General features: G+C 44.5%; 5 protein-coding genes across 5 annotated transcripts; 4 read left to right on the top strand and 1 right to left on the bottom strand.

Moving 5' to 3' along the window:
* Window positions 1-38: 38 nt before the first annotated feature.
* Window positions 39-1138, top strand: EDB91DRAFT_1272611 (CSNK1A1 protein; the record flags this gene model as incomplete). The annotated part of the gene is made up of 3 exons (XM_041324600.1): window positions 39-108; window positions 209-441; window positions 491-1138. 3 exons carry the CDS (start codon window positions 39-41, stop codon window positions 1136-1138), a joined length of 951 nt encoding a protein of 316 aa, XP_041178931.1.
* Window positions 1139-1701: 563 nt separating this feature from the next.
* EDB91DRAFT_1123131 (uncharacterized protein) lies at window positions 1702-2291 on the top strand (the record flags this gene model as incomplete). Its single annotated transcript, XM_041318308.1, has 4 exons — window positions 1702-1927; window positions 1978-2125; window positions 2158-2188; window positions 2239-2291. Coding segments are annotated over exons 1-3 (227 nt in total), but the record flags the coding sequence as incomplete, so codon positions are not given.
* On the top strand, window positions 2278-2645 carry EDB91DRAFT_1123129 (uncharacterized protein). The gene is made up of 2 exons (XM_041318307.1): window positions 2278-2322; window positions 2367-2645. The coding sequence occupies exons 1-2, from the start codon at window positions 2282-2284 to the stop codon at window positions 2491-2493; spliced, it is 168 nt and encodes a 55-aa protein (XP_041178929.1). The 5' UTR covers window positions 2278-2281; the 3' UTR covers window positions 2494-2645.
* Window positions 2646-5881: 3236 nt separating this feature from the next.
* EDB91DRAFT_1050699 (uncharacterized protein) lies at window positions 5882-6301 on the top strand (the record flags this gene model as incomplete). Its single annotated transcript, XM_041313550.1, has 1 exon — window positions 5882-6301. One exon carries the CDS (start codon window positions 5882-5884, stop codon window positions 6299-6301), a length of 420 nt encoding a protein of 139 aa, XP_041178928.1.
* A 2307-nt stretch (window positions 6302-8608) lies between these two features.
* On the bottom strand, window positions 8609-8911 carry EDB91DRAFT_1246702 (uncharacterized protein; the record flags this gene model as incomplete). Its single annotated transcript, XM_041322698.1, has 1 exon — window positions 8609-8911. One exon carries the CDS (start codon window positions 8909-8911, stop codon window positions 8609-8611), a length of 303 nt encoding a protein of 100 aa, XP_041178927.1.
* Between the last annotated feature and the right edge of the window lie 4908 nt (window positions 8912-13819).

The raw sequence follows: 13819 nt of genomic DNA, 5'->3' as shown, positions 1-13819 counted from the left end.
CAGGACTCAAGATTGCAGTGTTGATTGGATTGTGTACCATGAGTAAAGTCCCTGTTCGAGTCGATGGAAGATTTAGACTGGGAGATGTTCTGGGATCTGGTTCATACAGTATGTAACTATGTCATTCATATGGTGACTATGTTGATTCAGACGGATTCTCACTTAGCTGTCATGTACTGTGCATGAAACATCATAAATAATGATGTAGTTGCCATCAAACTGGAACCCATTGTCAACAATTTGTCTTCTCTGCAGCACGAATACCACATTTTGAAACAACTCGAAGGTGGGGTTGGCATACCCCATGTACTTTGGTTCGGTAGAGAGTTGACGTACCATGCTCTGGCTCTCAACCTCCTTGGTTCATCACTGCATGATATATTCCTCATACACAGTCAGAAATTCAGCCTTCATACTGTCGTCAATCTCGGTGACCAACTGGTGAGTTGGTCTGTGGTGGGTTGTTGCAGAGGCTAATACATTTACTCAGCTCTCACGTTTCGAATACATTCACTTGCACAATTACGTCCATGGTGATATCAAACCACAGAATGTCATGGTGGGTCTCAACGATTTGAGGCACACTGTCTTTATTATCAACTTCGGTATTGCGAAGGAGTACTGCAACACTTCAACTAGAATGCACATACCATTTCACCATGATCAATGTCTTACTGGCACCCTCGCATTTGCCTCAATCAACAACCACTTAGGAGTCGAGCCAGGTCCCCACAACGATCTCGAATCACTGACATATATGTTGATATATTTCTTATGTGGCTCCCTCCCATGGTTATCTGATGGCCATGAGAAGCTTTCTAGCGCTGCCATACTCGAGCATAAAGTAAACACTACCATTGAAGTCTTGTGTCATGGAATTCCTGTCGAGTTCGTGAGTATTCTCATTTACTCGCGCTCTCTTGCATTCTCAGAGGATCCTGACTATGACTATCTTTGTTCATTACTGCATGGTATTCGTGCCACATTGCCCGCATCAGCTACGTGCTTGCTCGATTTCAGCAAGCCCAATGATCTTTCCACACATACTCCTGCAATCCCTGATGAATATCAGGTGACCGAGGTGACACCCCCATATCCACTGAAGGCAATGCCTCTTTGCCGATCAACTCGTATGTGAGTAGTCCATTTCATCTCACTTGTGAACTGAAGTTCAAGTTATCTGGAAGTTTACATCCACATAACAGCTCCCAACCACATGCCCCAACTTCAACTCCATGCAGCAAAAGTAGCTGACACTGTTGATGGAACACATGTAGCTACTAGTACTTATATGTACATAAAATGAATGCATGTATTCATGTTGCTACAGCCCCAGTGAGTCTCGTCTAGTCTGGGCTGTAGGATATTTATTATTAGCCAATTATGAGTCTCCCACCACCATGCTCTAATTGACATTGCGCAGTTATGGAACCTCCATGAGGTACTTGCCATTAAACCAATGAGTCACTTCCCTAAGTTCCCTTTCTGACTTTATTGCAATGTGATATAGATCCAGGCTAGTGTTGCTGTCGAACTGAAGTGACCTCAAGGTAATTCGGGTTTGGTTTGAAATTGAGGCAGTTCGATACAACTTGATTTGTTTACACCTCATTGTAGATAAGCATTGAATTAGGAACGAACTGCCAAATGAAATGCTAAATCTGGCCTGTGACTTGGTGATTTGTTAGAGTAGTACTCCATCAACCTCACATCTCTAGCATTTCCTCAATGTATTCTGCTCCTCCGTTTCCCATCCTCGAACCTTTTGGTCTAGAACATGATTATACATATTTTCATCAGACCGCAGTACTGCTTTAGCACCAGAGGACAGGCACCTGCAATGCTGTACAATACAAATGTTGAGCAATCCTCCAGCGTGGTTAGGTGACCAGTGTCTAGGTCATTGTATAAATTTGTGCGTTGTACTGTGAGTTTAGTATTGTATTCACCAAACATGAGTTTTCACCAGTGGAACAGTTCTGCAGCTTCTGCTACTAGTATCTCTTCGGCATCTGAGCAACAGCATCATCACTCTCACCCAGGCTACATGAGTCTGCCATGGTCCGCCGCTCATGCACATCCACCATTTTACCCTCAAGATGCTCTGCATGAGCTTGAGCATTATGAGCGTGAACCAGTCACATTCAATGCGGGCGAGCGTGTGACTGATCTTGTTCGCTTCTGGGAGGTGAGCTCGACTTTTCCTTCACATAAGGAAGGCGCTAAAGTCGATTTCAGTGCATGGAAAAAGTCTATCCACTATTTTTCTGCATTGCTATGGATGTCCTGCCAGCTCAGGCATCCTCTGTGCCGTGTGAACATGTATTTTCATCCAGCAAAGAAACATGCACACTCCATTGAAGCAGACTCTCACCACAAGTATTGGAAGCACTCCAGATTCTCAAGTTTTCTTACAGACAGGAGAGACTATGTTTCACTAGGGATTTGATTGCAAAAGAGGATGACTATCGGATTTCAGGGCCTGTGACATGAAGGGCTGCAGAGGAATTGATACATAGTTACGGGGAAGTTCGACGAGCTTGCTGATCTATTACAAAATGTTGATGATGATAACATAGAATGAAACATAGCCACTTCATATCTACTTCACTTTACAAACACTTCTCATTGGCTGGAGCTTTGAGCTGTATTCATTATACTTCAGTTCATTTCACCTCGACCCATCAAACCTAGAACAAACTCCCACCTCGTTTCGATTGGGTTCAGTTCGTGGCAACACTAATCCAGGCTCATCCAGCACTCAATCAATCAGCGGCTATGTTCTCCACCCACTACTTCTCTTGCACGATGACCATCCCAGCAATACTACAGTGATATCTGGATACTTAGAAGTTTTTTCTACCTTCCACCTTTGCTCGTACCTACTGCCTACATACTGGTTCTGGGAGAGCTATATGCAGGGGCGTTGAACTTCAACTTAGTATGAATGACCAGGAAAAGTGCTTACTGAGCACTGAGCGGTGGTTGAGGTCTTTGCCTCTGATGTAATCAATTATTGATGGGGTTCACTTATATCCCACCCTGCAGTAGTTACTGCGGAATGCTAACAGGGCACCATATATTCCACTCGACATCGATCATGGGCATCTGCTATGGCTAGTCAACCAATCTGTGCGTCGCGTTTTTATCAGTATTGGGTAGAAACATTTTTCACTCACATTTCCTGCAGGGAATATCCAATCAACAACACTGTTAGGTACCGTGCCGGCTCAAGAGGCAGAGGGGTCGGGGCTTGACTTCAGCTCTTGCGCTGCGCCCTTAGCCGAGTATGTGCCCCAAATTTGGAGCGGGTCCGACGTTGTCCGACGATAGGACGAGTGGACCGCTTTGGTCCGCTTTGAGGGTCGGGGAGTAAGAGCTGCTAGCGGTGGGCCGACTAGGAACGGAGCAGAGAAGATGGGGGATGATGCAGAGGGTGGATAGGAGCAGGGGAATGTTTGGCAGGGGCGGAGAAGGCGGAGGATGATGCAGAGGGACGAGGGAGAATATTGGATAGGGGCGGAGTATATGGGAAAGACTTAGAGCACAGCTCTAAGTCGGAGTGGGGGATCAGAGGGTCGGAGGGGACGACAAGTTGAGACTTGTGTCCAGGGGAGGCAAGGTCCTACTGAGAATTCTCACAAGATGTAACTGTGAGAAGACAAGTAATATTAAGACTAAGGAAAAATATCTAAGTACATGATATGTTATATACTTTTATGTATGAGGCAGTGACCAGGATAACTATGTAGTAAAGCTATGTACCAAGGATATCATTTGTAAGTACTTTACATAGGAAAGACATAAGTCGGGGCGGATATCAATATGTACACATCGGATCAGTGATCGAGCGGTAATAGGAATTACCGGTGATCCGGAAGTAATGGTCTAAGTACTGAAAAGGAAAGGCATATATCTAAAAGGGGAAAGAGGTCCAGTTGAATGGAGAGGTTTATGGAAGGGGACCAGTTGAGTGGTTGAGCGGAAGCGTAGGGCAGAATGCGGACTTGTGATAGGACGGAGTGGAGGATGAATGGGGCAGAGGGGTCAGAAAGCAGAGCGGATATTAGTATCGGAGCGGTCGAATCAGGTATATGACAAACACCTTATGTCTAGTTTCAGCACTCAATGAACTGATCGGTTGATCATGAGGGTGAAGGCACGACCCAGGAGTTGCCATGCTGTCTAGACTCTGGCTCTTCACCTTGTACGGCCACCTACACCCTATTGCTCAGCACCCTTTGAACTTTACAAGTAAGTGGTCCAGAACTCCATACTACTTTCTACAGTACTCATTGATATTTTTCCATTTATATAAAGAGGGATTGCATTGTTGGGTCTTCATTACTACTAGTCTACTACAGTACTACCAATATGCCACTTCGCCGGTGTGCACCCAAGGTCATTACTGCTGCTCCCATTCCCACTCCAATTGTCGCTACCCCCACTGCTGCCGTCACCGCTCCTATACCCATTCCCACTGCTGTTGTCGCTGCTCCCATCTTGGCCCCTGCCGCCATCATCCCCATTGCTGTTGCAGGATTTACAAACCCACATTGAGACCGGCAGCTCCCTTGCAGATATCGAGATGATGATGCAGCTTGTGCTGGTCCAAGTCACACAGATCCTACAGTGGAAGAAGGGGAGTCTTTCAACCTTGAGGATGTCTCTGCAGACAAAGAAACGGACAGCTTGCCTGCACCTACGGTCAGGGCACCTACAGGCCCTAGCCCACTGCAAACTGCAAACTGCAGTCAACACCATCCATTCCACTACAACCGACCCTTTGGCCACCGGTGGTCGCGCCAAAAAACCTAAAAGCTCTGACAACATTCTTTTCTTTTTTAGGGAAGATAAAGTTGCTAAGCGCAGGATCTGCATACATTGCGAGTAAGTATCACGTCTGCGTCAGTGCAAGACATTTTTTCTTTCTTACATTCTTTACCAGGCAAATGAATCAAGAGGATGCCTCATACCCAGCAACATCATATGCTAACTCTACTGCCTCTGGAGGTCGTTGAATGCACATTTTCAATTGTCACACTGACCTTTACTTAGAAGAGGCAGAGCACCATGAATGGCAGATACAGATCAAGTCTTTGAATGATCTTTTTGATGAAGGTTGGACCCTTGCAATGATCCGTAGATGGTTGAAGAAGGATCCGACTTGTACCATTGATTCCCTTGGTTCACCCTCTGATTGTGATGACATGCAGCTCAGGCAGTTAGGACCTCTGCAAGATGAATTACCCGACTTCACCATTGATGAAATGCATTGACAGCTTGTCAAGTTTATCGTTGTTGATGACCAGGTGAATCACTGACTACTTTCTACAAGCTATCATTACTAATGTCTTCAGGCAATCAATCTCATCGAATGCCCTGAATTTCATCGACTGATCTGTCTTCTGCAACCGGAGTTAAACGATTCTGACATCTGTCACTGCACCAAATTGCGGGAATTGATCCTTGATGCTTTCAATGACTACTTCGAGGCCTTAAAGAGCGACCTTGCGGTAAGTGTATTACTGTCGAGAGTCCCATGAAGTGTCTTATATTTTTTCAGAAGGCGCAAGGAAAGATCTCGTTTACCTCCGACCTGTGGTCGGATTCTAATCTCTGTTCATTTATGGCAATCACTGCTCACTGAATCGCCAAAGAAGATTGGACTAATGTGCTCATCTTAAAAGCAGCACTAATAGCTTTTCACCATACCCAGGGAGTCATGCAGGAGATAGCCTGGGCTCATCCATACTGGGCCTCCTCGATCGTGCCAATGTAACAGATAAAGTAAGTATCTAGTTTTTTCAATGTGACATGCACTGACTTCATTTAGTCAGGTCATTTTACTCTTGATAATGTGGGAAACAATCATACTTCCATGCAAGAGTTATCGTGTCTATTGGAGTCACGCGGGATACATTTTCATCCTGTCGAACAGAGGATCCCGTGCTTTCCTCACATCATCAACATCTGTGTGAGGCATGTTCTCAATGACTACTGGAAAGCCGACTTTTCAGGTGTGGTTGACAGATGGGTAGTTGAGGGTAAGACCATTGACAAAGATACGTATGTTGAAGCCATCCAAGGCAAAGCCCTGGATTGGGCGAGGCTCCTCATACACACCATCCGCACATCAGACAAACAACATAATAGTTTTAGTGTAATCATTACCACAGGAAACGATGAGAAGTGGTTCCAAGACAACTCAGGTGCAATCATCCAACTCCCTGTCGTGCAACTGCTACATGACGAGCCCACAAATTGGGATTCAACCTATGTCATGCTGAACTGTTTATGAACCCTTCGCCAGGTAAGCGTCCACCCCACTAAATACATGGACTAACAGAGAACTAGGCCGTGGATTTATTCTGTGACTCCCCCCTTCAACACCACATGATCGACAAGAAGTTGAGTCTGATGGAATGGCTCGTCCTACAGGATGTCGAAGTGATTTTGGAGGTCAGTACTTACATGTTTGAAACTTGCAATCTGTTTTAGCATTTTATATTAGGTGCCGCACGCTGCTCAGCAAATGATGTCCAGTGAAAGCACTCCCATACTGAGTGGTGCAGTTCCCACTTTCAAGAAAATGATCCAGCACTGGAACAAGTTGGTCCTAATACCACACCTTGCGCCTTTAGTTGACATAGGGTTGGATTGGACGGACAAGTATGATGATCACATGAGCGCCACGAACACCTATGCTGTTGCAATGTGTCAGTCCTGTGTACTTTAATCAAGTTTAACTCTCATCATTCCTCTCATAGTCATTGATCCTACAATGCGCATGTCATGGATGGAAAAACACTGGGGCCAGCAGCGAGCCAAGGATGCCAAGAAGCACATAATCAAACTGGTACGTCTATTTCACCAGTAACAGTACAACTCTGAACTTATATCCTGCAGATGCATGGAAAGAGAGGGACAAACACCTCTGGCTCTGCGCCATCTCCAATTACTGAAGTGCCACAACAGCCAGGCACACTAGGTGCACACATCTACGGACTTCCTGATATGGAAACACTGTCAGATTGTTATGATAGTGTCCAAATGGTTGATCAGGAGTTCAAGGCTTACAGTACGGCTACCTACAGCCCCAAGGGAACAGATATACTATCATTTTGGAAGGTAAGCCTTACGTCTCTCTTGCACTTTTGTCATTGACCATGAAGTGTCAACCAGGCATCTCAGGGCATGTTCCCAACTATTTATGCTGTTGCGATGGACTACCTCCCGACACAGGCATCCACTGTTCCATGCGAGCAGGTGTTCTCATCGAGTAGTGAGACATACACCAAAAAACGGAATCGCCTCAGCCCAGTCCTGATGGAAGCGCTGCAGATCATTAAGTTCATCCTCAAAAAGGAGAGACTTAACTTTACCAAAGGATGGGCGGCATCACAGCGAGACATGGAATATGCGCTGCTACGCAAGACAGGGTCTGACTCTGATGGGTCTTTCACACTTAACACCAGTGGAGTTTCAGGCAACAGTTCTGCACATGACACTCTTCTCAATGCTATTGCAATCCAGGAGTGCGACAACATTGAAGATGCTGCTATCATCTATGGCATATTACATTGATTTTTCTCATTTTCATCAGTTCTGATCTCTTGCTTCTTGTTTACCACTACCTTTACTTGTTCTGGTGCTTGTCCTTTTTATGTTCTCCCGCCCTTGTTTTTGCGACATGTTCTCCTGCCCCCGTCTTCACAGATCTATGTCCCATTCTCCTTATCTCTGCTTGTTCCGCTTGTATCTTACGAGCATGATTGAGACTACAATACAACTAATTCGACTTAGCTTTCCGAACATTGGATTAGAAGATTCACTTACGTCAGCTTGGGGACCCATCCTGATTCATGATCGTCAATATCAGATGTGATTTTAGAGTATGTCTAATATATCTAAGGATGAAACATTTGATCCCATGGAACCAATTCACATGACTCTCCTGTCTGCGCTCCACATGAGCTCCACACGCTGTCTGATTTGCTTGAGCGCTCACTATCGTTGTGCACTCAGCAGTCTCCTATTTGCATTGGCAGTTCGCTTTCTCTCATACTCATCGTCAGAAGCAGTGCACTGTGTGCAACTGCATATAAACATGGATGGACTGCTCATTACATGTTTGGAATACCCATAACCGAAGACAGTGTGGCCCTACATTCCAACATCCATCCCTTTTCCGCATGAGCTGATCTCATTTGAAATGCAAGTGCAATCATATGGGATGAATTGCTGATGACAAATAAAGCTGCATGACAGTGTGTCCACGACTTATGCTGTTGAATCATGAATGTCTATGACAAACCTTTCGGTGGAATTCCACTCATCGGCTTGGGCGATTTTCGCCAAGTACAGTCATTGACTGTCATTTGAGTTCAAAATTTTCGGATGTCTACCACAACACAACCCGACACAATCTCGAAAATTGCTTTCGGGGATGTCATGATAGATAGCTAATCTACTTCAAACAAAATTTTGAAGAACATCAAATGAGACATTATTCCGCAATGAAAAGTGCATAAATCTTGGTGTTATCATACGTTCACCATCATTTGAGTTCACCCAAAAAGGCAGATTTATTCCCTAGTCGCGCAGATTAATATTCTTCCTTGCTATCATTTGACTCATCCTCTTCCTCGTCAATGTGGGTGAGTGCTGGCTTTGGGAGTGGGGCCTCGAGTCTCCCAAGCTTCAGTTTGACATGTGTCATGCGTTGTCTCTCCAACTTTGCCTTTGCTCGCTCTTCCTCCCACTGCCTCAACTCCTCCTTATATTCTTGCCTGCGCACTTCATTTCTCTCCAGCCACTTTGCATCCTCTATGGCATGAGCAATGGCTTTTTCTCGTTCATGAGATGCGAGCCATTTTTTCATCGAGACAGACTGTGCATGCTTGGCCATCTCGAGTGGTGAGTAAAGGTTGATGGACTGAACAGCACACTCATGGATTGCCACTGTGTTACTACTGTACTCAACAGACGTGCATGAAGTACACCTGTATCAAAGCGCGACACGATGATCCTTGATCATATATCAAGTTCATGTTTATCGGATCTCGCTTATTTTGCTTCGGTGACACTGATAAGATACTATTGAGACACTCTGCACCGGCAACATTCTGGCAACACACACACTCATCAGCTCCCTTGCGGAATAGAACAGTGATGTGCTTGAAGGTTGTTTGCATGTATTTCTTCAATTTATGAATCCGATTCTAGTTGTTTTGCTTTCAGGGACGTATAATAGTGAAAATTTCACAACAAAACATAACATCGCACAGTTGTTCGAGGTCTTTTATACCTATCATTACTGCCAATATGTAGTTAGGCATATAACTTGTATGATAGAACAAAAATGTTACATGGGATAGTATTAAATTCGAGTGTCATACAAGGTAAACGCAAATGATGGTGAAAAATCAAATGATGGTCAATGACTGTAGCGCCTGTCGTGAGCATTGGAGACCCGACTTACACCAACTTCATTGATACATAGGGAGAAGACTGCTCAGGTGTACGTCAATCTCTGGACCTCATCCATCGTGTCTCCAACATTAACGATGCTCTCAATTTCCTCTTCCCTCCTCACATTCTCGATGACCCCATGGCTTGCCTCCAGCACGCCTTTCTATCTCTGCGGAACGTGTTTGTAGCTGAAATCAACGAGATCATGTTAGTTGCCCTACCTGGAGATTATGGTGAGCATCACTGCAACCTGACAATGAAAAAAAAGACTGAGGAACATCACAGAATCGTACTTCAGTTCGGACACTCTCAAAGAAGCAGACCAAGCTCCTCCAGACACTCCAGAGCAGACTCCAGACTATCTCGCAATGTTGACCCATCCGAACACACCCCCTCATCGATTAGATCTCAAAGTGAATGCCGTGTGTGCAATACAACATAACATGTCAGTCGAAAACGGATTGGTGCAAAATGCGCGTGTTCGGATCACCGCTCTTCATCGCAGATTTGTCGAAGTTTAGATTCCTCATACCGGAGAGATACATTGCTTGCCTTGGATCACGTTCACCTTCAATCTAGCACGTTCAAGCTGGACTGTAATTCGCAAACAGTTTCCTCTGCGACCTGCCTATGCAACAACATTCAACGGATGTCAAGGGCTGACGCTAGAGAAAGCCGTGCTTGACTTGCGCACAGATTTGTTCGCACATGGTCAGCTATACACTGCATTATCGAGAGTGTGATGTTGACGAGACATTCAATCGCTGTTCGGAAGAGAGGGAGAGGAAAAGACAACAGCAAACATAGTTTACAGACATCTCTTATTGTGATTGATGATGGAAAATGCCCAAAGGTGTAAGGAACACTTGTATTGTGTAGTATCAAGGATCAAATGGTAGTGTTTCCTTTTTGGGCATTTGACCCTAAGTATTATTATTACCAATGTATTTATAATTAAGCGCAAATATATATTCTAATTTTAAAGCTGGCTTGAAGCCTGTAAAACAGGTCCATTGACTGGACCAAGCCATATATTACATAAGCTATAACTAGGTACACAGCTCGGCTAATTACAGCTCCACCCACAGCTAAAGCCAACAAAAGCTGGAACCGCGGCAACACTACATCCGTTCACTCATATAATTGTTATGACCAACATCCCTTAATCTAACTAGTAGATGTTTGGAGGCCGATTCACACCACAGGACTCGTCTGAGAGAAGAATAACAAGGGGGTAGTATTGAGAGGGAACGTCTAGGTCTACGATGACGTAAGAACGAAGAGGTTAAGTCTAAGGAGTACTACTGACTACTACCTCTACTATATACTATACTTGTGTCGGAGATATCTGAGTATGAAAGGTGGTAATGTATCTATATACGGTCATAACATTGCACCTAGGGTATGGGGTTTCTTACCAACCAATCAACTACAAGAAGGGGTTCATAGGAGTTAGGGTATCGGTGATTAAGCAGGGTCTCAGGGTACTGCTTCTATTCAGGGTGAACGGATATGAGGGAGTGAGAGAGTTCTGTGACAAGAAGTCTCGAGCGGTGATTTAAGGATCTCGATAGAAGGTAGGGTCTGGAGATGCATCGAGTACGATTGGATCTAAGGGTTTCTCCAGGGTTTTCGATAATGAGCATGCTTCTTTATGAGTGGCGCTTCTGTGATAGGAGTTCAGGGTTTTAGTTGTGACTGTGCAACAGGTTCCAATGTAAAAGGTTCGGTGAATGACAGAGGTAACTCTTAACGTGTCATGTGTGGGACGTGAAGGTATGCGATGTGAAGAGGTGATGACTTTGAGAGACGGCTCATAAGGGACTCTCGGTTGTGGTTCGATCATAGAGGCATACTGATGCTTATGATGTAGCCGGTGCCTGATCGTAGGACTTTTAAGGATGTGATGAGCGTCGGATGTCTAGGGTTTCAGATATAGATGGATGACGTCGATATAGTATAGATGTGAATTGAAGATAGTGATCGTTAATCGGTTATCCATCTTATCTTATCAGGGATCTTATCTAATCTAATCTTATCGGATAGATGACTTAGGTTTTGATAATTGAATTTTAGATGCAGTAGGGAGCATTCATGACATTAATACAGAGTTAGGTCACTGTAGTATGTGGCTGAGTTTGCTTCTATTTTTGCATGCAGTTTTCATTTACGCAGTCCAAGCTTGTTGATGCTTTCATCAATCAGAACTAGATGTGACCTGTGGTCAATCAAAGCATCAATGCATTCAAAGAATTGGAAGAGGGTCCCATCAAGAGACAGGGCCATATAAGGTGGGCGGTTTCAAAAGGGGCTATGCACATATCATCTTCAGAGTCTGACCCATCATCAAGTACTGATGACAGCATAACAGTGCCTACAGCTCTGACAGCAGCCATGGTCTTAGTCTTTGGTTTGGCTGTGATGGCATCAGATTCCATAAGTGTCTTGTAGGAGGATGCTTCAGGCGCACCATCAGTGCATTCCTTCAACTAATGCAAGACATAGAACTTTTGGCACTTGAAACAGCCTTTGTGTTTCATCAGCAAGGTGCATTAGGCTTCTGACAGAGTCCCTAGACAAGAAGATGATGGGTTGTACGTCTTTGAGGATGTCATTTTGTTGGAGGATGTGGTACACTTTGAGGACTTGTATAGATCCTTGTCAATCTTTTTGTGGGAGGCAAGATCCTCAAGACATTTGTCGTCAAGATGCTTGACCTCCTTGATCCATTTCTTAAGAGTCAGGTTGTCAACGAGTTTTTCTCTGAGTACGGGGATAGTGAGCTCATCACAGATGTTAGCTTTGAGTTGGTTGTGTAGTTGAACGTTCAACAGGTGAGCTGTGTTGCCATACAGTAGCACATTCTGATTCTGTAGCTTTAAGGCCCATTCATAGAATGTGCAGTTGCCTTGTTGTGATCCCAGAACCTTCCTGCAGAGCTTGGTATCCCAGTGGGTTTTGAGCCAAGCATCTTTGAGAGCAGCCATATACTCAGCAAAAGTTCCAGCATCTAGAACAGCTCACTGAGCCAGATACTAAGTGTGTAGATGTGGGTCCAGCATTCCAAATGCTATCATCTTCACTTGGTCTTCAGTGTTGATTCCTTTGTGCATGAAATATGTAGCACAAGCATTGTCCCAGTTGCGGGTGACCTCAGGTGTAAGTTCACCTGCCAAGAGTTTTGGTGGCTTGCTGGGAGCAGACTGTTAGACACTAGCAGATCTAGTCATCTTGCAAAAACAAGAATATGGTATATGCAGGTTGTCAGGCTCTGAGTCTAATGAAGAGTCACAGTATACAGTTGTAGGAGTGACATGCTTGATGGGCATGTTATCCAAAGATATAGACATTAGAGGAGACAAGGGTGGATCTGGGGGAGGTGGTTGTTTTTTGTTCTTCGCATGCTGTCACATGCTCAAGGGTTCAGAGATGGTAGGTTTCCTTCGTATGGAAGGCAGTTTGACAGGTCAGGTAGTGGGCAGGTAGCCTGGCAGTTGAGAAGTAGTCATTATAATGAGTTTAGGAGATCAATGAGTTTCATTTCTGTTAAAAAAAAAGTGAAACCTTGTCAGGGAAACGACAAGGAACACTAAACAAATCAGATGAAAGTAACAGGACAAAACTGTGGATTCTTTGAGTGTTGTACAAACAAATATGTGATGGTAGGTAGGAGACCCAAGTCTAAACCAAATGGTACAAAAGTGGCAGAATATAAGGGGATGGGTCACATGATATATGATAAGGTAAGCATGTAGTAAGCAGTCAGCTTACAAATGCTCACTTAAAATGGGAGTGGTTCTGACATTTGACAGCTTGTCACACCTTGGCTGTATCATCACCAAAATTCCTCAACCCAGACATGGCTATACATAGCAATGTCAGACCTACCACATCTGCCACAACTATCTGGCGCAAGCCCTCAATGTCAGACAATGTTAGGAAACTCAACTCTGCCATTCCACCTGTCATATGACAATACCCTGGCATTAGGCTGGTGTCCCGATATATCAGACATTGCTTGGTATATCAGGCATTTCAATTTCACTCAGATTGATCAGACATTGCAATCTTGTTCCAATACAACAAGGCATTGCATTGAATTAATGATGGTACAAAGAAGTGAGATGCAATTGAGTACATTGTTCCAAGCCTATGTATGCGAATGCAGGAAATCAAGAGCAAATACCAGAACCAGGAAATGTGCAATCCATCAGTGGGTTAATGATACAGGCAGCAATTCAGTAGCAAATGAAAGCAAATGTGCATTGTGAATACATGAGGTGTGGACAGCTACTTCCTTGAACTTCTTTGCAACTTGGCATGCACAGGCGCGGGTGCCTTGCAC

The sequence above is a fragment of the Suillus paluster genome (assembly GCF_016628075.1).
Source record: "Suillus paluster strain FC165 chromosome Unknown EDB91scaffold_16, whole genome shotgun sequence".
NCBI lineage: Eukaryota > Fungi > Basidiomycota > Agaricomycetes > Boletales > Suillaceae > Suillus > Suillus paluster.
This window is presented reverse-complemented; position numbering and strand designations above follow the sequence as displayed.